Source organism: Syngnathus scovelli, chromosome 2 (genome assembly GCF_024217435.2).
Source record: "Syngnathus scovelli strain Florida chromosome 2, RoL_Ssco_1.2, whole genome shotgun sequence".
NCBI classification, from domain to species: Eukaryota; Metazoa; Chordata; class Actinopteri; order Syngnathiformes; family Syngnathidae; genus Syngnathus; species Syngnathus scovelli.
The window spans coordinates 4,622,573-4,650,262 of NC_090848.1; the positions used below are offsets into that span (position 1 = coordinate 4,622,573).

Below are 27,690 nucleotides of genomic sequence, written 5' to 3' on the forward strand. Positions count from 1 at the left end.
CTAAATGTCTTCCAACATTTCCAACATTCCAACGTGCATTCAAAGGAAGGCGCATGAAACTAGCTGGACAAAATATCAGGGTACCAAAATCCATTCATGATAAAAAATTAAATAAAATGCAGGCAATTAAAATTGCGCAAAAAGCAAATCTTTTTGAAAGCAGCGACTTTTCTATGCTAGCATTTGGGCAACAACGGGGCTAATTGCTAATTTTCATTCACTCCGACTCATTTCTCTGCCGGCATCTCCTTATGCGAGCTTTCCTGGAGATGCGCGAGTCGCGACCTGCATGAACCGCGCGACTGCTGATGAAGATGAGATGAAGTTGCCTCTTGCGATTAGGCAGGTCACAACAAATCAACAAACACGCTGGACATCTTCAATCTGCCGTATGCGCTCAAATTAAAGGTAAAAGCGTGGCTGGGTTTCTTCCGCTGAAAGGCATCATTTGCTTTGCAAAGAAAAACATGCGTCCGGCGTACTTTTGCTTGCTCTAATGGACTTTTGATTTTTTCCAGAGCATGCGACATAATTAGCTCATCGTTCCTTTTCATTAATGACGCATTTATTCCATTCTTCCATCAAATTCTGCAGCCAAGTGGTCTTAAAAGTGCTTTCCGTGCATGTTAAAGTGTATCTGACTATGCTCGGACTCATTGTTTTTGTTTTTTAGGCATACGAACTGACTGTGATGATAAATATGGAGAGATGATATTTTTCCAGAAAACTGCCCTGTGGAAACTCTAAGGCCTCGCACAGTTTATGTTCTTTTTACCACACCATTTTTGTGAGGCTGAGCCTTCTTTTGGATTAAGCATCAAACCACAAAAGCCCCAAAAAGAAGCAAAGCCCTCAGAACGGATTCCGTAAGCCAGCGATTCGAACGTAACGGTGGGTCGTAGCCTAAATGCTAAAAAAAAAAATTCCCATGATGTTGAACGTCCCCAAAATGGACCGATATCCTCATTACGTTTGACGCTAACAATTCACTGCTGCAGACAACAACATTCAAGATGCTATGCTATTAGCATTTGGGCTAAATTGTACCAAACACATTCCAAGCACTTTAGCAATACGTTAGCGTGGACTAGCGTTAGCGTTCAACTTTGGAAGTGTGGAACAGTTGAACGTCCCAAAAATGGACCGATCTCGTCATTACGTTTGATGCTAACAATTCACCGGTGCAGACAACAACATTCAAGATGCTACGCTATTAGCATTTGGGCTACATTGTACCAGAAACATTCCAAACACTTTAGCAATACGTTAGACTCTGCAGTGCGTTCCAACAACATATCCCAGCCAAAAATACAAATCAAGTCGAATAGTTTGTGCTTAAAATAAGTAGATACTACAATAGCAATGACACAAAATGAGTATTCAGAAGAATGATCTCCTCTCTGGGTCATCCATTGATCTTTAATTGGCTCACCAATAAGGAACCATTGCTCAGTTTGCATAAAATTGGCCTGAATCCATAACAAAAGGTTACATGTTTACAACTTGCCTCTGCTTTTTCACTCAAAATGTGAAAATGTTTCTCCTATCCTCAAAGGTTTCACTCGTAGGGAGTAAACACAAAATATTGCAAGCACACTAACGCTCCTGCTACAAGGTGAAATCTTTTTATTTAGGCAAACACACACGCACACACAGTAAACAGCTATTCTAAGACTTTCATTAATATGCGCAAGAATTTAATTAGCAACTATTGATAAGCACCGTCGGTCTTAAGGACATGTTTGTGTTGTGCTCGACGCGGCAAGTATCTTAAGGACGTTCTCGTTATGCAGTCTCCGCATGGCAATCTTGTTTTTTTGAATGAAAAGGCACTATGTCGATATAAGCGCGCCCACACACCTGCGATACAAACACCTTGGATTAGGTTCAAGTTTTTAATTATCATAATTAGGCCAAATTGTGATTTGGGAATGTGTGGCATTTATGAATTTCGTGAAATCTCAAAAGAAGATTTAATGAATAGGCACTCGCGCCACCTTTTTCGTGGCCAATCGTCAAAAAGATCACATTTTGACACAAGCTCAATATGGAGTATTTTCCTTATACAAGTTAGCCAAATACAAGGCCTGGAATTTGGCCAACAATGATAACTTCCTCTTTCCAGCATGTTGCCAAAACAGAAATGTCCACAGACTTTTGTAAAACTTGTGCTGTAATGTATATATTTTTTTAACTATTCAGGGATACACAAAAATTACGGACCTGGTCAATTAGAATTAGACACAGACAAACCAAAAGGAGGGGTGGGGGACTGGGGGGGGGGGACACCGAGAGGGGGGAGAAGACGCACCTGTTATTAGCTTTCCTCTAAGCTATTGCTGATGCTAAGCTGGGCCGAAAGATCCAAGGAGGGACGCCAGCGAGGATGTGACAGAAGGAGATCCTATGAGAGAAAGACAGAGATTGTCAGACATTAATAATGGATGCAAATCCTTAGAGACTGTGTTCAGGCATCAATAATGAATATGAATCAGCTGGAGGAGGCCAAGCAAACGCCTTCAAACAACTTGGGCGATGCTCCTTCCGACTCAAGTTTGAAACACTTTCAAGGCTGAAGTTGTTGAACTCGAGTTGTTCCATGAAATCAAGGGTTACAAATTCAATTTATGTGAGGAACACTGAAGATAAAGTCTGGATGTGACTGGGCCGTATTACGCATTCCGCAATTGAGGTATTCAAAAGAAGTACGACTAATCCAATCTTCTCAGTCTCAATCTCATTAACGGTTCTTCAGAAGGTAACCAAGATTGGTGACACGGTTGTTTCCCTTATTTCCCGCCCACTTTGAAATTGCATTTGGCTCTGTAAAATACCATCCTGCCCATAAATGGCCCCCGAGCCGCAGGTTTGAGACTGTTGCACTGTTTATCAGATATTGTTTGTCGGAATGGAAAAACAGCATCTACAATATATCAGAAGTGATCATCATAATTAATACGTTGACGCAAAGCAGATGTCAACTGGGGAATAAAAAATGTCAATTTGGAATAAAAAACAAAAAAAAAAACCCTTCCCTGAAGAACTCTGAGATCACTCACTTACTTGCCTGATTGACCGAACACGAAACAAACCGAAGCAGACATAAGTAAAGTGCAGAGGGGAGTGGCGGCGCCACCCGAACAGCAGCCAAAAAAGAATTTGCCGCTTCTCTTAGTGCATGTAATTGCGCTGACCGTTCCCGGCTGACCAAGAAGTTTGCTGCATCCTCTCCGGCTCAATACACAGCCAAATGAGCTGCACACTTCAACAAAATGAGGACCCTGATGGCAAAACACTGTCATTTAGCATCACCCTCCTACACTTTTGTACACAGTCCCGATGTGTGTGTGTGTGTAAATGCTGCCGAGACACAAAGGCATGTATGCTAATCTCCACACAGTGTGTCTATGGGTGTATAATTGCAGTGAGAGAAGCAGCACTAAGGAATAATTACAGAGGCTGCTTGTTGCCGTTGTTGTTTCCACTAAATAAAATGGTACACAAACAAGATGTGGGCTGAGCAGCAGGTTAGGCCATACTGATCATGAGGTAGCGCCAGGCCAGGAAGTCGATCCTTGTGCACACGCAGACGTCCGAATGCTACTGATTAGCGTGGCGTGCTCGCCGAGCCATTGAGGACCAAGAATAATATTTAAGTGCGAACACACAATAGAATATAAAGCACCTTGCAAGGTCATTTTACTCATGCGATCAATATTAGCCCAACTACGTTTTGCTACTCGTAGGCTCATAAATTCTGCGTTTGTGTTCAATCATTCTCTAATCACGATACAATATGTCCCTGCCCTGGATTATAGAGTCATCAGTGAAATGTTAAATTGAATTTGAGCAGTATTTAGAATTTTAACAACTGGAAGAACTTATTTAACCATTTTCGTACATATGATATTGCCGTAGATGTGAATTCTTAAAATTAAATTAAAACATTATTAAATTATTAATACGATAAAAATATATTAAATAAATATTATAAAAATAATTATAAAATCATTATAATTTTAAAAAATATTATTCTTATTGTCCTTCAAGCCATCCCAGTCATACACATCTGATGTGATCCCCATACAGATTTGTGACACGCCTAGATAAAATCTCTTTCTCATTTGAGCATTTTTGCTTCTTTGTGTAACGCACCTGCACATGTCGCCATGTGGTAGCTCACGCAAAAGCTTAATTGAGCGTAAAGGGTTTTACGGGCGCACTGATTCCGGAGTAAATACATGTTTAGTTTGTTTACTTGCTGTTAAACAGCAGGTGGCGAAGTCGGCAAAGCGCCTCTTGACCTGCTGAGGCGGAGGCAGGAGGAGCTCGCTACAGGAGACATAAGGTGAAAATTTGAATATACACCAATCACTTAATTGTCCCGTAATTAAGAGAGATTTTTAATTTTGAGATATTTTGCAAGATTTCCCACCTGACCAGAGAATATCAATTAAATTTGATCAATTGAGTTTATAATATGCAACTGTTAGATCTTGAAATTCCTTCCACTACATGAAGCTCACTTGAATCACTCAGGCACGCACTTGAGCTTTGGAAGGTCTTACACAAAAGTACAGCTGATATATTTATTCTGTAACCTAATGTGCTTTTTTATGCAAGCATTCTTATTCAATCAAAGAAGAAATGGAAACAATCGTCAAGTTCATTTGATGAATTTAATGCCATGGCAGAAACTACCTGGAGGCACTTCACCTATTGAAAGAAAAACACAGAGAACAAGTGAAGCCCACGTGAGCAAGCGCTTGGCAACAGAGGCCGTAAGAAAAATGTCTTCAACGGAAGAAACCTTCAACTCTATGAGGCGGCCGTCTGTGTCGGCTGCTCGGGTTGAGATGGAGAGGCAGAGGAGAAGGATAGAGGGTAGATAGAGAGAAAAGAGGAGAGGCGTTGAGTGGCCGGGGAAGGGGTGACAAAAAATAGGAACAGCAACAGCCGTATCAATAACAGTAATAATCTCATGATGACAGTTTGTGTGGCCTACTTTCTACTTCCACTTTCTCCATTTCCAAGCTTCGCAGAACTTGGGTGACAATGTGAGATTTGTTTTCCTCAAGGGATCAAAAGGAAGATGAGAATTTTTTATTGACATGATTGTTTCAGAACTATTAAGTGTTTGCTGGAACAACTTCACCTGTTCTGGTTTATTTTATGTTTGACAGGGTCCCAAAGTAATCCCAAATTGAAAAATTCGAATTGCTACTGCCTGCGACACTGTGGACAAAACAGCACGGGTCAATGAACACAGGCACGAGGAGAAAAAAAAAAAAAACAGCTTTCAGCAAGTTGATTTCACTCCTTTTATCCTTTGTTTATGTCCGTTATTTGTGTTTGAATGTTTTTATTTGGCAAGCGCTCGTCCCTCGTTGTGCTTTGCTGGCTTGGCTACGGGTTGTCAATGAAAGCGCGACGAGCAAACATGTTGATTTTTTGCTCCAACTGGGACCTGGAGGACCTGACAATGTCAAAAAGGCCTGGCTAAAGGCGGCGCCTATCTGTTTCATTTGACTCGACTTTTAAAACACACTGTGGTCATGTTCAAGCACTCGTGCAGGCTTTCTTTGGTTCTCTTCCGTTTGTGCCTTTTTTTGCTTTGTTGCCATTTCTGAGTGAAGCGCCGCGATAAAGACAAACGTTTGCGAGACGGACGCCAGGTCTCCGATAGCATTGTTAGCCTCGTCACCGCTCTTCGCCCCGCTGCACATTCAGCCACAGCGCCCCTTCACTCACCCCCATCCCCCACGCCCGGGCCCTGGGCCAGAAAGCGGCTTCGCGGTCCGCTCGTGCCAGGACCGAGCCGTATTTGCGGGTCTGAGGAGAGGCGATCCGGGCCAAGCCCCAGACCCAAGACCCTGAGCTGGACGCTGCTGCTGAGCCTTCGTGGTTGGGCACGACATACGGACAAGGGGGGGGTGGCGGTCTCAGCAGAAGCAATGCGGTGGTTAGATTAAGACCTTTTCTCGAAAGCGCACACACATTAGCGACGCCACACACACACGGCCTCTATTCAGGTCCATTCATGCACCCACCAGAGCAACATGCATGAATAAATACATGAGCACTAGAGAGCTACATCGGACCGATAAAAGGAGGGGGGGGGGTTGATGTGAATTACTGAGAAGCAAGCAAGAACAGGACATTAAAAAAGGCAGCAGATGAATAGTTGAGATGGTTTTGCAGGACAATGATTGTGATGGGAGGACAGAGAACGTCCCTGACCACAGGAAGGAACAATTCGGCAAAGTTAAAGTGCCAAGTTTGTCAATGAATGCAAGGCGTGTTTGGAGACAAATCATCTGTCGACTTCTGTCACTGCGAAACTGAACGGACACAAGGTTTGTTCGTATGATGAGTATCATACGATTGTTTTCTTCATTGGGAAAAAAATATGTGTCACCAAAGCTCTGTGTTTTTCCAGAAATCATTTTTCAGGAATTTTAGATACACTAATGAATTCCTTGTTCTGTCTTAGGAACTTCATACAAGTTGAATAATATGCAAAGTTAGCCAAGCGTAAATGCGCCGGGCGCCACGCCGCCACAATCGCTTCTCCGTTTTTCTTTGTGTTGGCTAATATCCACGTTTTTTTTGCCCACAGAAGAGAGACAGCTGGTAATGTCTACAATAAGACCTTTCCAGCACCTCTTACTGCGTGGCACGCAGGACCCGGGGACCCTCCTCCACATCGGGAGCTTTTAGCGCTTCCCTGCTAATATCCTGAATAATGGCATCTTGATGGAAAGAGCATGGAGGGAGAAGAGAAAGACAAGGGGAGAACAAGCAAAGGCTGCGGGGAGAACCTCTGCACCTATCTGTAGTTACCTGAGGGCCTCCATCAGTTGCTGGCCTGTCATTATTCCCCCTTCTGCCTTTCCATTGTCATTATTCCCTTTTTGTCTCTCCAGCGCCCACATGCTCGCTAACGTTGAGTCCGCATGCAACGCGTCGCGCTCGCAGCAGAGTGAACGAAGAAGACGCAGTTTTGGAAATATGTGTATCCGCAGGACCTCCAGTAGTACTTGACGAATTGTACTTTTGGGTTTTTGGAAAAGTTTGCTTTAATAAGAGGTGTGGTGAAAAGAACACAGGAGGAGAAGATTGTTTTTTCATTTTTTTTTTTTAAATAATGGCCGTTTCTTTTTGAACTATACTTAAAAAAAAGTTTTACACTAGAACTGATTGATTAATTTCCATCCATCAATCAAGTTTTATACATCACTTATCTTCACTCTGGTCTCAGGTGTGTTGGAACCTATCTAGCTGATTTGTGGTGAGAGGCGGGACAAGTTGTCAGCCAATCACAGGGCAGATACAAACAAACAATCATTCACAACTTTGAACAACTTCAATGAAGCTCCAATGCATATTTTTACAATTTGGGAAAAAGCGAGAGGAACTAGAGAAAGTCCACACAGAAGGCCTGAGCCCGAAAACAATTCTCTTGGATAAGAAATATGAACACGTCTGACTTTCACTAGCTTTGTCAGTTTTTTTTGTAATTTACTCATTAGACAGCAAAGAGATGTACAATAGCACAAATAAAAGGTTTTTTCTCCCAATGATTACAAATGGTCTATTGTCATGCCACAGGTTGGACAGAGATCGTACAATCAACGGGAATTGCAGTTTTAATTGATTCAGAACCTCAAGGCATGCACATGTTCCAGGGTGTCAGGTCAAATTTGGAAAAACTAAACCCTGATGACTCACGTCAGCACACCAATACACAAAAGTAAAATAAGCAGCATATTTATGAAGTATTTATTCTTTAGGAAATGTATCTTATATATATATATATATATATATATATATATATATATATATATATATATATATATATATATATATATATATATATATATATATATATATATTAGTATTTATATAGGCTGTGTGTCTTATTTTTATAACTTTAACACTTTAATCGTCCCATTTTAATAAAACTGTGAATTAGCCATTTTCCTGCAAGCTAAACGGCAAAGCTGTCAATTCAATATTGTGTCCTCTCCTTTTGTGCAGATAAGAGGATTGCTCGCAACACCGATCTCGGGCGCGCGCACACACACAGACGCAAACATTTTATTTTTCCCTGGGTATAATTTCCATAAGATGAGAACATATGCATGCAAGTTGCTACTTGCAAAAATAAGTTACAAATTAAAAGACCTAAATTGCACCGACGTGGTTGTGTTGATTCGTGGAAATATTTCACTCGTTTGCAGCACATTGTGAAGTGGGAAAGGAGCTCCGCGCGTGTGTGTGCGCGCGCGCGTGTCACACCGTGTCCGTGCCAAATAATTGTGGAGAGACCATTAGCAGGACGAGGCCCGTTTGGCGCTGCATGCAAAGAGAACCTGCGTGGCACGGAACTCCTCGTGCTAGAGAGCAGTTTGTTTTCACACTTAAAGTGTGTTTGCACGAGGCAAGCTGCTGCTGGTGATGATGATAATAAACTGATTTTAAAAAAGACGCCCGTCGTGCTCATTTCAGTGCGTGCATGTAACGTGGACATTCCTTTGCACAATATCACAGTGGAAGGGAAAAGATTGTCAGATTGTAAAGAATGGATAGGGGGGCCTTAGTTTTTAATCGCACGCATCTTAAGAGGTGAATGTAGTTTCACTATTAGCGCCCTCAAAACACAGAAAAAAATCTTTTTTTTTCTTATACAGCGAATGTGACTTTATGGCTTGTTTTCTATCATGTAAATTGCGTTGTTGGCTCATTGTCAGCGCGAAACTTCAGTCAGAACTCAGCAGAGCCACAAGACATGAAGCTCTGAACAAGTGTAAATTAGAGGCACAATATGAATTCTATTGTTGAAGCCTTTTTTTATATACGTATTTAAATATTAGCCACAAAGATGCGCATTTTGTTACATTGTAACTTTTATTCAAAGCCGTGCGTAACAGACGCGTAATTGTCACATCAGAGAGGAAGCAGACAATTTTAGATAAGTTCTGCATTTATTAAGTGAGCCGCAGCGGACGTTCATAACCAAAGCATACACACAAAGAGGAACTTAATGTAGTTAATGTAAATTACATTTATTATTTAATATTTACAAACTTAACACATTTAATAGATTTTCACAAAAGTCGTCTAAATCACATCAACTCGGTGTTTCCTAATGATTTTCGGCTTCTCCGCGAGTGTACCTGCAGGCAGTCTTTTCTCTTTTACGTTCATGATTGTCGTCCTCTGATTGTGCGCTCCCGGGCTCCTCTTAAATAAAAGCCGACGGTCCGGCTACTTCTTCCTTATTGGTCAGGTGGGGGCGTTGCCTCGCGTGACGCGGCGTCTTGGCATCCCCTTCCTCGCTCGTCTCTGCGTGGAGTCTTGCAGTCTGTCAGTCAATCAGACGACTCAAGTGTGGAAAGTGACGGGCGGGCCGGTGCGCGCACGGCTAACCCCCCCCCCAACATTGGTCATCCTTCAGAGGAAGCAAGCTCTCTCTTTCTTTTTCCTCTCTCTCTTTTTCTCTCTCTCTACTCCCCCCTCTCTCTTTCTCTCAAGCTGTCCCTCTCACGCACGCCTTTCCCGGTCCACCCTGCACGCACACGCTCACCTCCCGAGAGCTCGCAAACACTTGTCACGGCGTCGGAGCAGTCACTCATCGGCTCCGACCTACAAGACGACAACGGATCGGATCGTTTCTTTTCTGGGCTGAACCGACTCGGTGGAAAATCAAGTGAGTAGAAACTTGCGCCGGTATCAACCTGATTTACGGGCATTTAAGGACTCTGACCCCCGCTCAGCTCGCCCACGCGTGTTTGTATTTGTTTAGTGTCTAATCGTGTGTTCCAAGGTTTATATTTGGGTGGGCAACTTCACGGGATTACGTTTAAATTTGGAAAATATTTCCAAACTATTTCTGCTGGCATGTCAAGCGTGCGCGCGAGTCCGACTCGGGCAGAGTACGTGGGACCCCCGTGCGTGGAAACAAACGCGGAGGTTTTTGTGAGCTTCAAATGAAATGCTGGACAAAGTCGAAAGTTCGTATGGGTTTATTCCTTTTTCAACTTTTTTTAAACTTCATAATATTTTGTGCTAAAAAGGAATGCAGAATATTATTGTTTGTGGAAATGAGTAAAGTTCCTGACCCAAATGCAACATGAACTCCTCAAACTTAGCTAAAAGTCCATTTAGACTTTTTTTTGTATAAATATGGGCAAATTAAAATTTTGTCTCAGATTCTAAAACATGTCCTACCGCACTTCTAAACGACTACACGGGCGAGTCAGGGAGCTCACGCTTTCAAAGCTTCACACTTTCACATATGCTTTCAAAGCCACACAAAGCGAGAATTAATTGACGGAAGTGTTAGAAAAATATTTTTGTGTGTTTAGCTGCACATGAAGGAAAAGTGAGCAACAATGGGACCTCATTATTAAGACATCTCTCCTGTGAGTGAGTGAGTGAGTGAGTGAGTGAGTGAGTGAGTGAGTGAGTGAGTGAGTGAGTGAGTGAGTGAGTGAGTGAGTGAGTGAGTGAGTGAGTGAGTGAGTGAGTGAGTGAGTTAAAGCTTGTGGGTTTGCTTGTTTGTACACACACACATACACACACCTTACAGAAACGTTTGTGTTAAAGACAGAAGTGTGGAAAAAAACGAGTGTTGAGAACTCTACTAATAAATGCAATAAATTTAATTTAAACAGACGGGTTTTTCAACGTTTCCTGAATTATAAATGAGCAGTTAAAAAAGTAAAACGACATCAAGTGTAATCAGCTGTCAACGTGACCCAAAGTGGGACGGAAAATGGACGGACAGTTGTAAACTGTGTTTGTGTCCCTCCGCACAGTCTCAGTGCCTTTGAGAGGACGCCTGGTAATGCTCAGTGTAGCTGCCCTGCGTGATGCCTGATCATGACAGCGCCACGCTCCTAACCAGACAGACCAAGCGCCGACGAGTGGACATCGGTGTGAAACGGACCGTGGGCGCTGTGACGGGGATCCTCCTGGACAACATGAACCAATCCCACAGCCCCGACAGGGACGGAGATTGCTCGCTGGTCGGTCGAGGCCACGGTGGTGGCAACGGTGATGGAGAGAAATCAAACGTGCTAAGGAAGTTACTGAAGAGGGCCAACTCGTACGAGGACGCCATGATGCCTTTCACCGGGGCGACTATCATCTCGCAGCTTCTCAAGAACAATATGGGGAAGAATGGGGGGAGTGACTCGGGCTTCCAGGTACCTTTTTATTTTCAAGTGAGATGACTAAGTCAGGTCAGAAATAACCCAAACATTTCGGGGACGAAGACATTACCCTAAAAGTTGAATCAATTGAATAACCCACAACACATTTTGTTGGGTCTTATTAATTTTATCCAACGTTTTGGTTGAGATCAATTTGGGTAACCCGGTTTTATGGGATTCAGTCTTATTGTGTATATTGATCAGAGTGGGAACTCTAAAATCAGCTCTAAATGCAAAATTTAACCCATGTTGGGTAAAAAGTCACTAACCTAACTCTTTGATAAGGTCAAATGAATATTCCTCAAAACAGTGTTGGGGTGTTTGTAGCTTATTAATTTGGGTTATTATTGACCCAAGTGTTTTTAAACTACATCAATATACCCTTAAAACTGCTGGGTTAAAAATTGGACCAACCCAGGAAATTGGGTCAACCCAACAACCCAGCATTTTTAAGGGTGCAACACAAAACGAGTCACTTGACAGACACCCGAAAGTAAAAATGTGTACTTGGGCACAATTGGTACAGTTTCACTCAGGGGTGTACTACTCACGCGGTTTAGACATTTTGGCCATGTTGGGTTATTTTGAGGTGATACCAAATTGACACCATTCCAAAAGCTGTACCAGCAAAGCGTAATTCTGTCCCATAAAAATATCAGTCCATGATTGTTGTCTATTTCAGGGCAGCGGAGGTCTGTCCAGTGGCGGCTCTGAGATTCAGGCCGAGGATGCCTGCAGCAATTCCTCCTCTCAGGACCGGGACAGCCCGTCCAACTGCCTTTCACCTTCGGCCCCGCCGTCATTCGGACGAGCGCTACCCCCTTCCAACCTTGGCTCCCACGCCCAGCCGATGTCCCTCTCCACGTTTGACTTAGACAGGCTGTCGGACGAGCACCTTCGGGCCAAGCGTGCTCGGGTGGAAAACATCATTCGCGGTATGAGTCACTCTCCGCTGGTGCGGCCCAGCGCCGACGATCGCGGCCAGGAAAGCAACCGCGACAACCCGAACGAGCACAGAGGCGACGGCGGAAGTCACGGCCACAGACGGGGCACGGACTGCTCCTCTTCCCTCCTGGGCTCTCCCGCCTCGCGGGCCGGAGGGGTCGGCGCTGGCGAGGTGTACCGAGAGAACAAGAGGAAGCAGCGCTTGCCTCAGCAGCAGCACAGCTTCACCCAGCTGGTGTGTTCCAGGCAGGAGCAGCGGCAGGAGGAGAGGCGACAGCTCAAATTGCAGCTGGAAGACATGCAGGTGGGTCACCAACAGAGGTGTTTGCAAGGAGGAAGACACACTCATCTCAACAACCTCTTCTCTTTCCTGTTCAGAAGCAACTGCGGCAACTTCAAGAGAAGTTCTACCAAATCTACGACTCCGAGACGGAGGAGGAAGAGGAGGAAAACCGCGAGGGTGGCGAGGCGGAGCGAGGAGGCGAGAGGGATGAGGACGGTAACCTGTCTGAGGACAGTATCCGCTCTGATGGCCTCGAGGAGAGGCACAGGGACAGAGGGCGACGGCGCCACGATGACCTCTCAGAGCTGGACCCGGGTCTGTTCCTAGACCGGGCCCGAGCCCTACTGCGACAACAAGCCTTGATGGATGGTGAGATGGAGGAGGATGTGGTGGGCAGGGCTGAGGAGGAGGACGAGGAGAGGAATGGGGAGAGGATGATGAAGAGGCAAGGGGGGAGGCAGTTAGCGGAGACACTGAAGCAGGAGCTAAATTGCGCCGTGTCGCAAGTCGTCGACACGGTCGTGAAAGGCTTCTCATCGCCCAAGCGGGCCGCCAGCCACCATCACGGCTGCCACAGCACGCCGGCCGCCCCTTCCTCTTCCTCCAACTCATCCTCTTCTGGGCCCCTGCCCTTTGGCCCGCTCCCTTCTCTCACCCCGGACCCTCGTTTTGGCGGGGGTGCCTTTTCCCTCAATCTCCACGGCGATGGCAGCCCCACTTCCAATTACCACACCTCCAATCAAAGACTCCACTGCTTCGGCGACATCATAGTGCCGAGCCCGTTGGACTCGTTCAACGGTATGAACGGCCGGCTAAGCGGGGTGCCGACGCCCAACGATCAAACGGAGGCGCTGCCGCTGGTGGTGCGCAAGAGCAGCGGGAACGGTGACGACAACCCATCTCTACCTCCTCCTCCGCCGCCTCCTCCTCCTCCTCACCACCCCTCCCTCCACCCCTCGCCTCTCACAGCCACTCTCGGCTTCAGCCCCCCGTCCTTTCGCCACCCGTTCCCCCTCCCACTCATGGGCTACCCCTTCCACGGTCCTCTGGGCGGGGGGACAGGTTACGCCCCGGGGCCCAAGGACCACCACCACCACCACAGCCACACCTCGCCAGATTCCATGGACGCAACCCGTGAAACTGTGAGCCTGAGAACCAAAATGGCCGCCCTAGGAGCAGGGCACCTGGCTCACCACCACAACAGACAGCGCTCCCCGAGTCAACATGGGCCTGAAGGTTTGTCCCTGTCACTCATCAAGTCGGAATGTGGTGACCTGGCAGATATGGCCGACATCTCGCCGTACTCAAGCGGCACCGTATCCTTCTCACAGCAAGACGTGCGTGATTGCGGAAGGTGTCTCGGGGTCTAACATCTGCCCACACCACCGGCGCTAAGTCTTTAATATCAATTAGTCCTCGCTAATTGGTTCCCTCTTGTTCCCGTGCCGAGAGGGGAAGATGAAACGAGGTGCGGCCGGGTCTTGCAAGAGCGGGGAAGATTAAACGGGTCGCACGCAGCTCTCTCAACTTCTTTTAAATCCGGGGGAGCTCGTGGCGTTAGCTCGCTTTCATGACGCAGACTTTGTACATAGACGCTCAAAGCAAGTGGGTGGATTGGGAGGGGGGAGGGGGACTTTGGGTCAACACCTTGCACACAACAGCTCAAAGCTAATCACGTTTCAAAGAGAGGAAAAGACGCTCGGGCTCATTGATGGCAGTTTTCAAAAGGTGTCCGCGTTTACAACGCCGTCTTGCTCCTTGAGTCGCTTGCGAGCGCCACTTTGATTGGTCGGCCTTTGGGTTGCTCGGCAGCTGCGTGTGTATTTGCTCCTTTCACATGCATGTTCGCCCTTTTCCCCGGAGCGTGCTTGCTTGTGGACAGGTGTTTGCAGGTAGCTGTTTATCTTTTCATTCCTAACCTTTCATATGGAGAGGGCTTCTCACAGTCACACGCTGCAAACACGGGACACGGTTTGAAGAACAAAGTCGGGAGTAAAAGAAGACTTTGAACCTTACAAAGAGGAATTCCTTGCAGTCAGATGATTTGATCTCAGTGTTCCGCTTCAAAGCTGATTTAAATGGTTTTATTTGGGGGGGGGGGGGGGGGGATCAGCCAGGCCTCTTGAGCCTGCTGTTTTGTTTCTAAATGCTTTTACATTCATTCAAGGAAAACCGACTATTGAAAAAATACTTTTTTATCTCTGATTATGTTTAGCCAAGAACTCGAACACCTCAGGCTCAGACGCTTCAGAAAACATCACCAACGACTCAAGATAGAAAATACAAGACGGCATCCCAAAAGTAAAATGTCCAACAATTATTGGAGTAAAAATTGACCTTGATCAATTTTGCCAAATTAATAAATTTAAAGTTTAGTCTTCTGCAGAAGACTAAACTCAGACGAGGGCTATCAGCATCAAGTGATCCTCGGGACCACGACCGCATACAAACACTCAGGTCCGTGTGTCGCTAATCCTTTGTGCCTAGCCGAGCAGATGTCCTCAATTCATTTATGAATTTGCTCCCCTCCCACCTCTTTTTCTTGTAAGCTCGCTCAACCCCACCCACGCACACACACACACACACACACACACACATACACGCACACACCTGGCCGCAAGGTCAGGTTACAGCTGATGCGGCGAGCCCTTCGCAAAACAACGCGCATCAGGATCAACACACATGATAAAGAGACAATAAAGAACAGGAAGGCACATCGGCGGTCGCTTTTGTTTATTCACCGGCTAGCAGTTACCGTAACACGCACGTACGCGCAATCGTTTCAACGCAACGCTGTTTGTCAAATTTGTGAGCTGTTACATTAAAACAGGCTTGAAAGACGCGGCCGTATTATCCGCCCAGCCCATAGTGACAGGTTGGCATGAATGTTAAACAGGTAATGGTGTCGCTTGATGTTAACTAGCGTAGCCGCGGCTCAATGAAAGATGAATGACTGGGCAGGACTCACCTCCACTTTTGCTCGCGGCTTATTTGTGATAAGTGCAAAAAAAAAAAAAGGTGGCTGAATTGTCAAATGCAAGACTAAAAACAATTATTTTTTTCTTTTATCACACTGAACTTTTTTCTTTCTCCTATTTGGAGCCATATCGGGCCCCTGGGGCTTCTCTGTGTGTGCGTGTGTGTGTGCGTGCGCACTAATTGACCTTGCAGGGGGTTACATTGATTGCCTCATCTCCACTGATAGATTATAGGGCTGTTAATGTGGTGGCAAAATGGCAGAGCGGCGGGGCACAGCTGTCGTTGCACACGTGCATGTATTACGCATACACAAACTTGCACACATTCGCCATCGCAGCGCCACAAAGCACGACAAATTTTATTTTTCGAAGATATATAAGTGGACTTGCAAGTTGAGAGTTGTTTGTAACATTTTAGTGTAACTCGTACTTTTTATCCTGGTCATGCAGGGTACAACAAATTTACGTTTTGCCTAAAAAAATATGTGCATTCTTTTTTTTTAAATTGAAGTGTCTTTTTTTCCATAATTATTTTATTAGAATATTATAATCATTAAAATTATTTTTTATATTTTATATACTTAGTTATAATTATTTATATTCATATATGTTCTTTTTTTAATTGAAGTGTCTTTTTTATAATAATTTTATTAGAATATTATGTTATAATTATTATATTTTATATAATTATTTTTTATAATTATTTATATTTATTTAATAAAAGAATGGTATTTTATTTGCAGCTATAAAGCAGAGGCAGATCTCAGTAAATCAGCATAATAGTTTAGTTATTTGGTAACAAAAAAATAATTGATATAATAATCTATGCGAAGCTCAGGAAATAAATTCAGAGACGGCGACAAAATGATCGGTCCATGTCAACAAATGTTCATTAATACTGAAAGAGCAACATCGGCTTCAAAGTCCACCCATGAGTTTGGCTTCCTCTTATTTTTTACTCTTTCATTTCATCCCGGTCTCTATTTTTTTTTTTTTTACCAGGAACAGTGTGTATTATATGACACTCAAACTACTGCTTGTTGCCACCTTAACATTTCTATTCAGATCCAAGAGGGTTTGTCGCCCAACCACCTGAAGAAGGCCAAGCTCATGTTCTTCTACACTCGCTATCCCTCCTCCAACATGCTGAAAATCTTTTTCTCCGACGTCAAGGTGAGCACTTACTCTCTTTTAGACACTTAAATGGCACACTTTTGGTTCACTTTGGAAATAAAAAAAAAATATTGTAGGTTTAGCTGCAAAGGTGGTCAGGTGTGCAGCTACATGATGGGAAAATTATCCATCAAGCAGTTTTTTGTATTTGGTTTATTTATTTTATACTTTGAGCATTTGTGCATGCCGCAGATGGGTGCTCCAGTCTGTCGCATGTTTGGAGCACAATTAGAATTTTTGGCCTTAATCGGCCCGAAGCGGGCGGGGGGGGGGGGGGGGGGGGGGGGGCATCTCTGTCTCTCACCAAACTGTTTAACCCTCCTCCATCCTGACCTCAACCTCCATCTTGTCAGCTCATTCAAAACACACACTTTCGCTTTCACTTGTGAAATTACAAGTAGCATTTTTTTGGGGGGGAGGGCAGGGCGACAAAAAATGAAATTTTAAATCATAGATAAGAAGATGGTATGTATTAACTTAAGCTGAGTTTAACACATGTGGGGTGTGTGTGTGGGGGGGTTGATAATTCAGAGAAAATGACAGCGGGGGGGGACGTCGAGGAGACGGGCATAAACAAATTACAACAACGGCAGCTTTAAAACAAAGCCGCTGATTGTTTTGCGTTTACAGGCTGCGATGTGTTTTGTTGCAAAAGAGCATACGGTTCTTTCGTGGATCCGGGACATGGCATTCAAATGAGTGTGTGTGCGCACACACAGACACACACACACACACACCAGCTGCCCTGTGGCTCATATCTGCCGTGACCACTTCCTCCAGGCAGTGCCACATCCCCGTTGGCTGCCATGGTAACAAGGGTCGCCGGGACATGGGGTTGCTAGGCAAACACTGGGTTGCTAAGCTCACCTGCTGCTCATGTGTGTGTACGATTGAGACTGATGGCCCATTAAGTATAAACACACATGCGCTAACATACATTACAAAATCGTTGACAACTGATAAAAAAAACAAAAAAAAAAAACATTCATTGGCCACATTAGGCAACCATGCACACATCGAATTATATTTTAGGAGGAATTATGATATTGATAATCTCGGATATTAATTCAACAACACAATTACGTTGTTTAAAACTACCTAAAGAATCTTAGGCCTCATCATCCTCCAAGAAAAGAGTCTGCTGTCATATTAGCATTTTATGCAAATAACATTTTATTGTTAAATTTGTTTTTAATTGACAGATAATCCACGTTAATCCGGCAAATGTATCTATGGGAGCATATGATTTCATTTAATATAAACTGGAGCTCAACTAATCCTATTTGTGATGAGCCAGGCTGCCCTTTTACTTTATCATGTGTTGCTTCATTGTCCCATTGCATTCATTGCCCTCATTATTATCATATTTGCAAAAATCCGGGTCAGTGTCTCACTCGCGCTTTCGCTGCCGTCCCGCTCGCCCGCCCACCCCTCCCTCCCTGGGAACAATAAGTAGCATGTGTGCGAAGGATCAGGCAGATTCACTGTAAGGGAATTAGGACCCTGAATGGCTCACACTAATTGGACTTGAATGGACTTGTCTCTGGGAAAAGCACTTCTTAAAGATGAGCCTCTTGTGTAGAATGACGGGCCGGGCCATGCTGTGGGAAGCGGGTTGGAGTGCGGGTGCACACACACACACACACGCACACACACACATACACACATACACGGACAACGCTAATAGCCCTCTCTTTCTGAGGAGACACTCAGATGCGAGCGCAAAGATTTCAAGGTTGTCGCCGTCCCGTCTTGAGAGAGTAAGCGAGAGCAATTAAGGCTTCGTTAAGGCTAGAGGGGACGTGGATTAATTTGACACTCACTCCTCATCTCACACCCAAGTTTCCCGGAAGAGAGGGTTGGCGTGACGAGCGTGCGCGTCGTCCGCCCTGTTACTCTGGATTTTCTTTTTTTTTTCCTTGAGAGGTCGCTGACATCATTTCTCTGGGAATCCATTAGCGTCCTGCCCGCCTCTTTTCCTTTTTGCTAATTGGTGTTACATAGCCAATTTGGCAAGATTGGGGTGTGAACCCGCAACAGCTCCTTTAGCAATTATTTTAACACTAAAGATGACAAAATGTTTTTAAGTGAGAGTGTGAAAAATTCCAAGGGGCGCCCGGATGATTATTTTATTTCATAGTGATTAAGGTATGCGCAATAAGCAATGACTGAAGATCCATCATAAATCACAATATCTTTTTAACTGAAAAAAAAACAACCTCAGACAGAATCTTATTGGCATTTAGCACACTAATCACAATTGAAACGGGCATAAAATTCTATAGTCTTACTACAGCCTCAAAATCAGATCAGGTTCCAAAGTCGACTACTTAGGTTTTGCTCAGTTATTGATAACCACAATATTTTCCACACCATTAGCCTCTACTTTTTCCACAAGCTTAGAGAATTGCGACTTATAGTCCAGTACGGCTGCTATGCTTCTACCAAATAAAATTTAAAACAAAAGCGCCAACAATACCTAAAAAAAAAGTACATCTTATCTATGGATTTTTCCTGATTTTTTTATCATATTGTATAATTTGTGCATATTCTCCTATATATGGAAAGCCTGCGGCTTATAAATGAACAAAACAGGAGTTCCCCCTAATTTTAGCTTGTGCGTCTTATATTTAGGTGCGGCTTATAGTCCAGAAATTACGGTACATGTTTAAGATGAAGCTTCTTCTCGTTTAATGATGGCAGATGCGCATATTACATGCTGGTGTGTCACTTCCACACCACAGCAAAAAAAAGAAACAAGCGACAATTTATGTTGATTGTGCACATTCAAAGTGCCTTCCCCCAAAAAGGGCCAAGCTGCAGCGCATGCAGATCTTCAAGTTTGGCTTTCTGGCATCAAAGTGAGTGATGGGGGGGGTTGTGGGTGCATCACTTGACGCTTTTTTTTTCCGGATGGTTCCATCTTTTGGTTGTAAACACAAAGTGGCATGGCATGCCCTCAGCGATTTGTCACCTCCCGTTTCCCGTGCAGAGCGGCGACTGGGATGAGCTAAAGTGCAGTGTCGGAGGTGCGCATTTTGCCGTTTAGCAACGAAATATTTGTCTACAATAGTGAGTTGATTTTACAGAACTTATGAGTTTTTCCAATTACAAGTTGTCGTTTTTTGCTCACACAGCTCAGGCACACAGTTGTGACTAGTTGTTATGGTGACAAAAAAATCACATGTAATTAATTAGAATTATTTATTTTTTACATTACATTATTTTATATCAATTATATATTAGATATTAATTTATATTAATTTTATTTGTTGAAACCTAAATAATTGTTAAAAAAAAACATGGAAAGACCTGCAATAAGCCCAAAAATAAATTAATGAAACGTAACCCAATTTTTTTTTTTTAATTTTGTGACTACAACAGATTAATGGCATTTTCAATTCATTTCAATAAGGAATACTGATTGATATTGATATGTGTCACGAGCTTGACCCAATTAAGTCAAGGTACCGCATTACTCTGATGTCGTGATTGCAGTGGCCAACTGTGGTACTGCAGCAAAGCATAGAATGATTCATCAGATGAAATTGGTCCAACTTTTCTGACCCTTTCTTTTCATATTTGCAGTTCAACCGCTGCATCACCTCCCAGCTGATCAAGTGGTTCAGCAATTTTCGAGAATTCTACTACATCCAGATGGAGAAATACGCCCGGCAGGCTATCAACGAGGGCGTGACCGCTGTCGAGGAGCTAGCGGTGGGCCGCGACGCCGAACTCTTTCGGGCGCTCAACATGCACTACAACAAAGCCAACGACTTTGAGGTAGATCCACCAACACATGCAAGTTTAGTCACAATATTGTAAGGAGAAAAAAATGTTGGAAGTTTTCACTTGACTCAAGAGTAATTCTTAGCACCACTTAAAACATTTTTTTCTATTGATTTTAAAAATTATAATACCAAAGTCAGGTATGCTGAGAGTAGCTTGGCTCGAATGTTTTACACAAATTGGCTTTTGTAAACGTCCTCCAAGTCAGCTGTTCGGAACGCAACAGTCACCTCCTGATTTTCTGCTGAGGTGTGGATGTTGCATGTTTGTGTGTGTGCGTGTGTGTGTTCGACGAGGCGAAAGAGGACGCCGCTGAAGGCGCGGGTGTCCTTGTCAAAGCGATTTGCGCAAGTCACATTCTCCCCCTCACTTGTCTTCTCCCAATATTAGTGGATGGGGACCTGAGGGCCTTGAAACTCTGACACAACATCAGCAGCATTTAGATAACCATTAGCGTTATGCACACAAGCAAAAACACTTTTTAACTTATCGAGTGGACGTTTTAAAAGACGACGCTCCACTGCGAGTATTTGGATGACGACTTCAGTGTACGCATTTATCCCCCGACTTTGTTTCGATTCTTATTTTTAGTCGATGGATTATCTTGGCTTAGGGTCTATTTTGAAGAGCCTCTTTTTTTTTTCAAATGGCTGTCAGACCGTTACGTGGAAATAAAGCCGCCATTTTAGAAATCCTCGAAAGATATCTGTTCCTGCCAGAGTTTGTCGTCTTTCCTGTCTGCATCCACCTTCACCTGCCTCCTTCCTTTGCCCGCCCTGAGGGAACATTAGCGGCCGGGGACTCTTTCTCTTTGTCAAGCTCGGAGGCGTGAAACCGGAACCGAGGCCGATTCAGCAAGTCTCCGCCGCGCACAGGAGTCTTCTCCTTTTAGCCAAATTTAGCATCACGCTTCCACCTTGATTTGTCCCTCCGTCAGCCCCCCCTCATCCTCCCCCCATTGTCCTTCGGACTCTGTCCTCCTCCTGGTGGGTTATCAAGCTCGCTCATCTTTGGCGGCTCGCTCCTCATCTGAGCTCACCTGTCCGTTGCCTGCTTTGGGGCAGTTGGTTAGCATCACCATATTCGGTTTTAACGCCATTTGCGCAAAGTCAGCATTTAACATAAACGGCGGCCCGCCGACGATATTTCATTGCGTTTGATCCATGTTGGCGTAATTATTGCATCTTCATTAATTACTTGCTGTCTCTCCAGCCACATTTTATGACTCTTCTTTCCTTTCCACCTCACTCTCCTTCATCGACCAAGCCCTCCCCCTCACCACCGTTGCCCGCCGCCCCTTCTCTGGAAGTATTTTGTCCTAATTACAGCTCGGCTGCCAGCTAATGAGGGAGGCGTGGGGAGGGGGCGGCGGCAGAAAGGGAAAGGTAATGGGGAATAGTCTCAACTTCAAAAAAAAAAAAAAAAAGAGAGACTGAGGGATTTTCTTTGCCAGGACACTGTGGTGTCAGGTCTTGCCAGTGCCAAGAGGAAGAGAAATGTTTCCTTTTCTTTTGAGACCAGACCGACGAGTCTCCATTAAGTCTGCCAACAGCACTGGGCATGACATCCTTAACTTGCACGAGGCGTTTGGGAACACTTGTAAAATATTTGCACAACGAGCCAACGGAGGCAAAACTTTGCACTCCGCATCGGCAAAACGATACGCTCGACTTTAAAAACCCCAAAAATACATGCACACTCGTGTTTACATACTTGTGTACTTTTATTTGACAGATATTCATTTGTGATGATCTGAGCGAGTCCCCTCCGAGGGTGGGTGTGGCGATTTATAAATTCTGCCCTTTGACTTCAAATGAGAGAGGGGGGGTCACATTTCAGGGCTATCCGATTTCATAAGCAATGTGCCGCATGAAAGACTTCTCGACTTCTCACGCCTTTCTCCCTTACTTGACTCTTTCATCTATCCTCTCGTCTTATTCATCCATTCATCTGCTCGCTTCCTATTCTTTTCCATGCACCCATCTCAACGGCCCATTATCTCGAGTCGTCTAATTAAACCCACGGAGAATAACTTTTGTGGCGCTAGTGGACAGAGAGCAGACGCTGCTGCAGACAAAGCCACCTGCCAGTTTCTGTCACTATAAATATAGCGATGTGCTTGGAGAATGCCTGCCTACGTGCATGCGCATGTGCGAGTGTCTTCCAGTTGGGACGAAGAAGAAGAAGGCATCGTCTTTGTCACTGAGCCACGAGGAGTCACGAGGGGACGGTTTATGTGTTGCTGTGTGTGTGTGTTGCTGTGTGTGTGTGTGTACACAGTGATTCCCCTCCGCAGCTGTCTCCTCAGCTTTGACAATGGACCGGCTAACAAAGACGTGGCCTTGAGCCGCTGTCATGTGATACGAGTGGTCTGCAGCCTCTCGCTCAGATGACCCGGGCTATTGTCCTCTTTGGTGACACACACATAAGCAATCTCAGAACGCAGAGCAGACCCTTCCTCTCGGAACAAAGAGCAACTTAACTGCTTGTCCTTGTGCTGATGCTGAGGCGACTGATGTATAGGAACCATCTATCAAGACGGAAAAGCCTTCAAAATATAAAATTTGCAGTCTTAATGGAAGCGATCCCGCTGGCCACACTGACTACTTCAAAAGATGTAAATCATAAATCTGTGGTTGAAGATCACCCCAATGTACACAGACATCAAAAATACAAAATAAATTGAAAATGGAGGTTAAATCAAGTCCTGGGTTGGAATCAAGAACAACATTCAGCTTTCATTAAATAAGTAAATTAATCATTAAATTAATAAAAAAATAATAATAATTAAATGAAATGAAATTAAAAAAAAAATATATATATATATATATATATATATATATATATATATATATATATATATTTCAGATTTAGACGGGTAACTAATATGAAAACCAGAGCATTGTCAATATGTGAAAAAAAGAGCAACTGTCAAGCTGAGAGGAGATTAAAAATCAATCAGAGCTATTGCGCAAGCAAAATGAATCCAGTTGAGGAGCTCAAGAAAATGGCCATGATGACATCACAAGCACTCTGTTGAAGAATTCTGAATAATACCGTTACAGCACTCTTGATTTAAAAAAAAAAAAAAAAAGTTGATAATATAAGTCTACAGCAGGTGCATCCTTACGAGACATGATTTATACCTTCCTGACAATCACTCAAAATTATCCTTGAACAAGCAAAATTATTGATCCGGTGAGGAAATGGAAAATTTCAAAGCAAGACAACAGCATTTCGAGACGCAAATGGTCAAACGGCACAATGTGACGAAAGTCAGGCCTGATAGCAGCCATGGCGTAAAAGAGGAAAAGGAAGCAGATGCTTGTCTCAAACACACACACACACACGCACGCAAACACACGCACACAAACACGGCGATGGAACAATAACGACCACCAGCAAGTGGATCTGGATGATCAGGAGACAGCATGTCAAAGGTCACATACCACAGCATGTAGTTGCCCTAAAAACTATGTGGTTTTGATCATGAAAGCAACCACCGGCCTCGCGCTCGTGAATGAAGTATCCCATATTATCCATATTAAAACACACACCAGAAGCAATCAGTATCTTTTTTGAGTTAGGCCCCCTAGTGGCCAGACCCGACATGCTTGTCGCGCAAACTGCTTCTAAGTGCAGACACGGTTCTTGTCTAACCACAAAATGGGTCTGACATAGTATTTTGTATGTGTCATGTTATTTGTGTGACAGAGGGCCTCATTGGAACAACTGCGCTCTTCAGGGGCCTGCTAAAAAGAGAGACACGGTGGATGTGGTGAACAAGAGTCAGGGGAATCATTTAGTGCGCCAATGTGTGTGTGTGTGTGTGTGGGGGGGGGGGGGGGGGGGCAATCCATCCGTTCTGGTGGCATCTAACCTTGGCGTGTCCTGCCACGTGTGACAGGGTTACACACTTTGCTGGAGTGTTTAGGAGCGTGTACCTTGTCTGGGATTCAAAAATGAGACACAGAAAGGTTGAGAAAAGGCAGAGCAAGCTTGTCAGATTGTTTAGTGTCTTTGTATGTTCTTGCCCCCGGGAGAAGGGCAGGGGGAAAAAAAATGCCTGTGTGTGAGGGTGTGTATTGTTCTGCTTGTTAGGAACACACACAAATGGGAATTGTGTGGAGGACAACAAGAACTTTGCAAAAAAAATAAAAATAATAAAATAAAAATTCAATATTATATTATATTATATTATATTATATTATATTTTGTCTTGCAGGTGCCTGACCGATTCCTGGAAGTAGCCCAGGTGACTCTCCGTGAGTTCTTTAACGCCATCGTGGCCGGCAAAGACGCTGACCCATCATGGAAAAAAGCGATCTACAAGGTGATCTGCAAGCTGGACAGCGAAGTCCCCGAGACCTTCAAGTCTCCAAACTGCTTGCAGGAACTGCTGCATGACTAGCAAAAAAGGGGCGAGGAGCAGGAAGCCCAGGCCAGTGAACCCGCCACAAACTAAACCCGACGTTGGGTGAAGCTCGTGACGGTTTCCCGAGAAGCCAAGAAGTTTGTCATGAACAAAGACAACCTTCTTCCTAACGAACATGAAGACATTCACTTCTTCCTGGGCCGTCCATGCATGTTCTTCATCTTTTTGCGGACACTGAATGGAACCAACTAGAAATAAAGAACTTAATATACATACATATATATATATATATAAAGATCTTTTTATTGTGGATGTTTTTAAGTGTCACGGACATGTATGAGGAAAAAAAAAAAGTGGTGTTTCTGTAATTTTGCTTTCCTTTCCCATGCACGCCAACACGCACTTCCTGATTAGTGAAGCTCCGTAGCATTCCCACAAAAGCCTTCATTCATTTCCCTTCTACGTTTACATTCTGTTCGTCTCATTCGGTGCGGCGATATTTTGATGGGTGTTTGTTCTCGGTATATTGCGGTCCGACACCACCGTGATCCGTCGGGTTACACGTTAGGGAGCCTGTCGTATTTTGTGCGTGTGTGCGGCTTCATTTGTTAAATGTTCTTTTCAAACATGGCTTTCTATTTTATATTCAATCAAAAGACCTGAGGGCATCTCTTTTCCTTGAAGTGAAAAGTGGATCTGCTGTATTGAAGTGTTTACTGGACACCAAGATTTACGGCAACAATCATTCCTGTTTCTGCTGGTTCCTTCCTGGATTTTTCACAATGACTTCCTGCTCACTGGTTCTAATGGGGGGGGGCTGGCTACAATGATAAATAACAAATGTTTCAATTTCTACTCTGGGCCTTCCTGGAAGTCAAAAATCTGAAAGTGTCACGCGTAACATTTTCAACAGCAGGGAAACATTCACTTCTTCAATGTTTTCACAATTCTGACATTCTGTTTTATTTATGATGATAATTGCTGTTAATATTGTTCTGAAGCTAATTATTCTAATTAAAGCTTGCTACGGATCGGACCTCTCGTTTAGTCGTCCCGTCTCACCGCAACCTAAAAATAAATTATTGACCAAAAAAAAAAAAAAAAAATGGAGTATGTTTTATTTTGTGGCATTGACCATCCAAGCGAGCAGTAACCAGGCAACATGATGGCCACTTTAACTGTGTCGTATTCGCTCCATCAGGACATGTGATCCCTCCTTGTTGTTGCTGATGAATTGAAAAGAGGAGCGCGCTGTGATTATTGTCAGCACAAAAGCCTCAAAAAGCTGCTGACGCCTAGATTAGCCAGTACAAAGACGCAGGGGCAGGACACGCACATGCGCGCACACGCACATGCGCGCACACGCACACGTGAGGACACACATGGCCCGTCTGCCCTTGATATCCAGCAGCTTCCCCAGTGTTGTTTTTTTTTTTTTTTTTGCTGTCCGCACCTTTGCTTCATGATCGCATTTTCATCTCTTCTTGTGACCATCAAAACACACACACGCACGGGCAGAACATGGCGCCAAACCGCCAGCAGGGCTCAAGTGCCAGCAATTCATTGTACAAACACAAAGCTCATCTCATAAATCTCAAGGAACAATTTGGATTTTTCCGCGTGTAATGTAAGAGTCGCTTGTGTGTCTGAATTACTGCTATCTCAGTAAATATCCACTTATGCTTTGTGCTTCAAGTGGGATTAAATTAATCAATACTATGTTGTAGATTCAATCTCACAATCCGCCCCCCCCCCTCCCCCATGGTGCACATTTTGGACGTCAAGATCGAATATACGTGAACAAATGCAAACGATTGCTAACAATCAGATATTTATCCAATATAGGAACATATGAAAGTTACCCAGGTGAGAAAAATCGGAATTGAGTTGTTCAGACTATTTATAAAACAATAACACAAAAATAGGTCAAATACACAAGAAGAAAAAAATGTTCTGGGTCCAGCCTTTGGCCTTTGGTGTGGCAATGAAGCAGCAAAAAGAAAAATCTGTGACTTCTTAGCACCTGTCAGAGTTTGGACACATTCTCTCAATGCTTATGTTAGAGTTGAGAAAAGTTGAGTCAAACCAAATTTGCACAGTAAATTGTACATCCTGATGTTCCCTGAGTTCTCACAATTAACGGCGCTACACTGCAAGGTAAGAAAACTGGCACGAAAGCAAGAGCCAGTTAAAGACAAAAAAGTGTGGCATCAGCAACCGACTGTTACCTCTGCCGGTGTCGTGTGAATGTGTGCAAAAACCAAGAAAGCAATTTCCACTCAAGTCAGGTCGAAGTGGGAACTATTACGGACTGGATCTGGATGAGGATTCAGATTTATTTCACTCTGTGCTGAATAATTTGGCATTGGCGGAGGTCCGCGCGCATGCCGACCTAGACTGGCTAAGATGAGTATCGGGCCGTGACTGCAGAAGCACTTGTAAAGACGATAAAACGCACAGACGGAGCGGGATGAGGGGCTTGCCGTGTGCCAAAGAGTGGGACGGACTAAACCCGAGGTGGGTGGGTGGCTGCATCTTTTGTTCTGTTTCATCTCTCTCTCCTCACTCTCTCTCTCTCTCACACCGTCTGCCTGTTAAAGCACATCTGAACAGAGCAACAATAAAACAGCTGTGTTTGTGTTGGCCTGCTGATTATTTCATTGTCAATCACACACACACGCACAAACACACACACGGTATCAATGGAGATGGCATGATACTGTAGTTTGTGGGCCACTCTTATGAGGAAGGGCCAAGTTCCAGAAAGTGACTTGTTTTGAAAATGGAGGTGGCGAAACTTCCAAACGGAAACAGCACTTGCCAACATTGACTCCCAAGCACCCAAAGACTCAAAAGAGAATCAAAAGTAAAGGACGGGGATGGTCCAATAGCCGAGCGATGGGAACCGGACCGGCGGCTTGGGCTTGC

The 27,690-nt window shown here is 44.2% G+C and overlaps 1 protein-coding gene and 1 long non-coding RNA gene across 2 annotated transcripts in view; one reads left to right on the plus strand and one right to left on the minus strand.

The window, feature by feature from the left end:
* The window catches only part of LOC137840073 (uncharacterized), a 70,311-nt gene that overhangs the window by 32,314 nt on the left and 10,307 nt on the right, over positions 1–27,690 (minus strand). The window contains exon 2 of the long non-coding RNA XR_011086495.1: positions 2,312–2,404. This is a non-coding gene — a long non-coding RNA (uncharacterized lncRNA). The remainder of the gene's footprint in view (positions 1–2,311; positions 2,405–27,690) is intronic.
* prox1a (prospero homeobox 1a) lies at positions 9,358–25,798 on the plus strand. Its single transcript, XM_049753228.2, has 7 exons — positions 9,358–9,712; positions 10,824–11,213; positions 11,902–12,468; positions 12,543–13,763; positions 16,491–16,598; positions 20,187–20,381; positions 24,613–25,798. Exons 2-7 carry the CDS (start codon positions 10,878–10,880, stop codon positions 24,796–24,798), a joined length of 2,613 nt encoding a protein of 870 aa, XP_049609185.1. The 5' UTR covers positions 9,358–9,712; positions 10,824–10,877; the 3' UTR covers positions 24,799–25,798.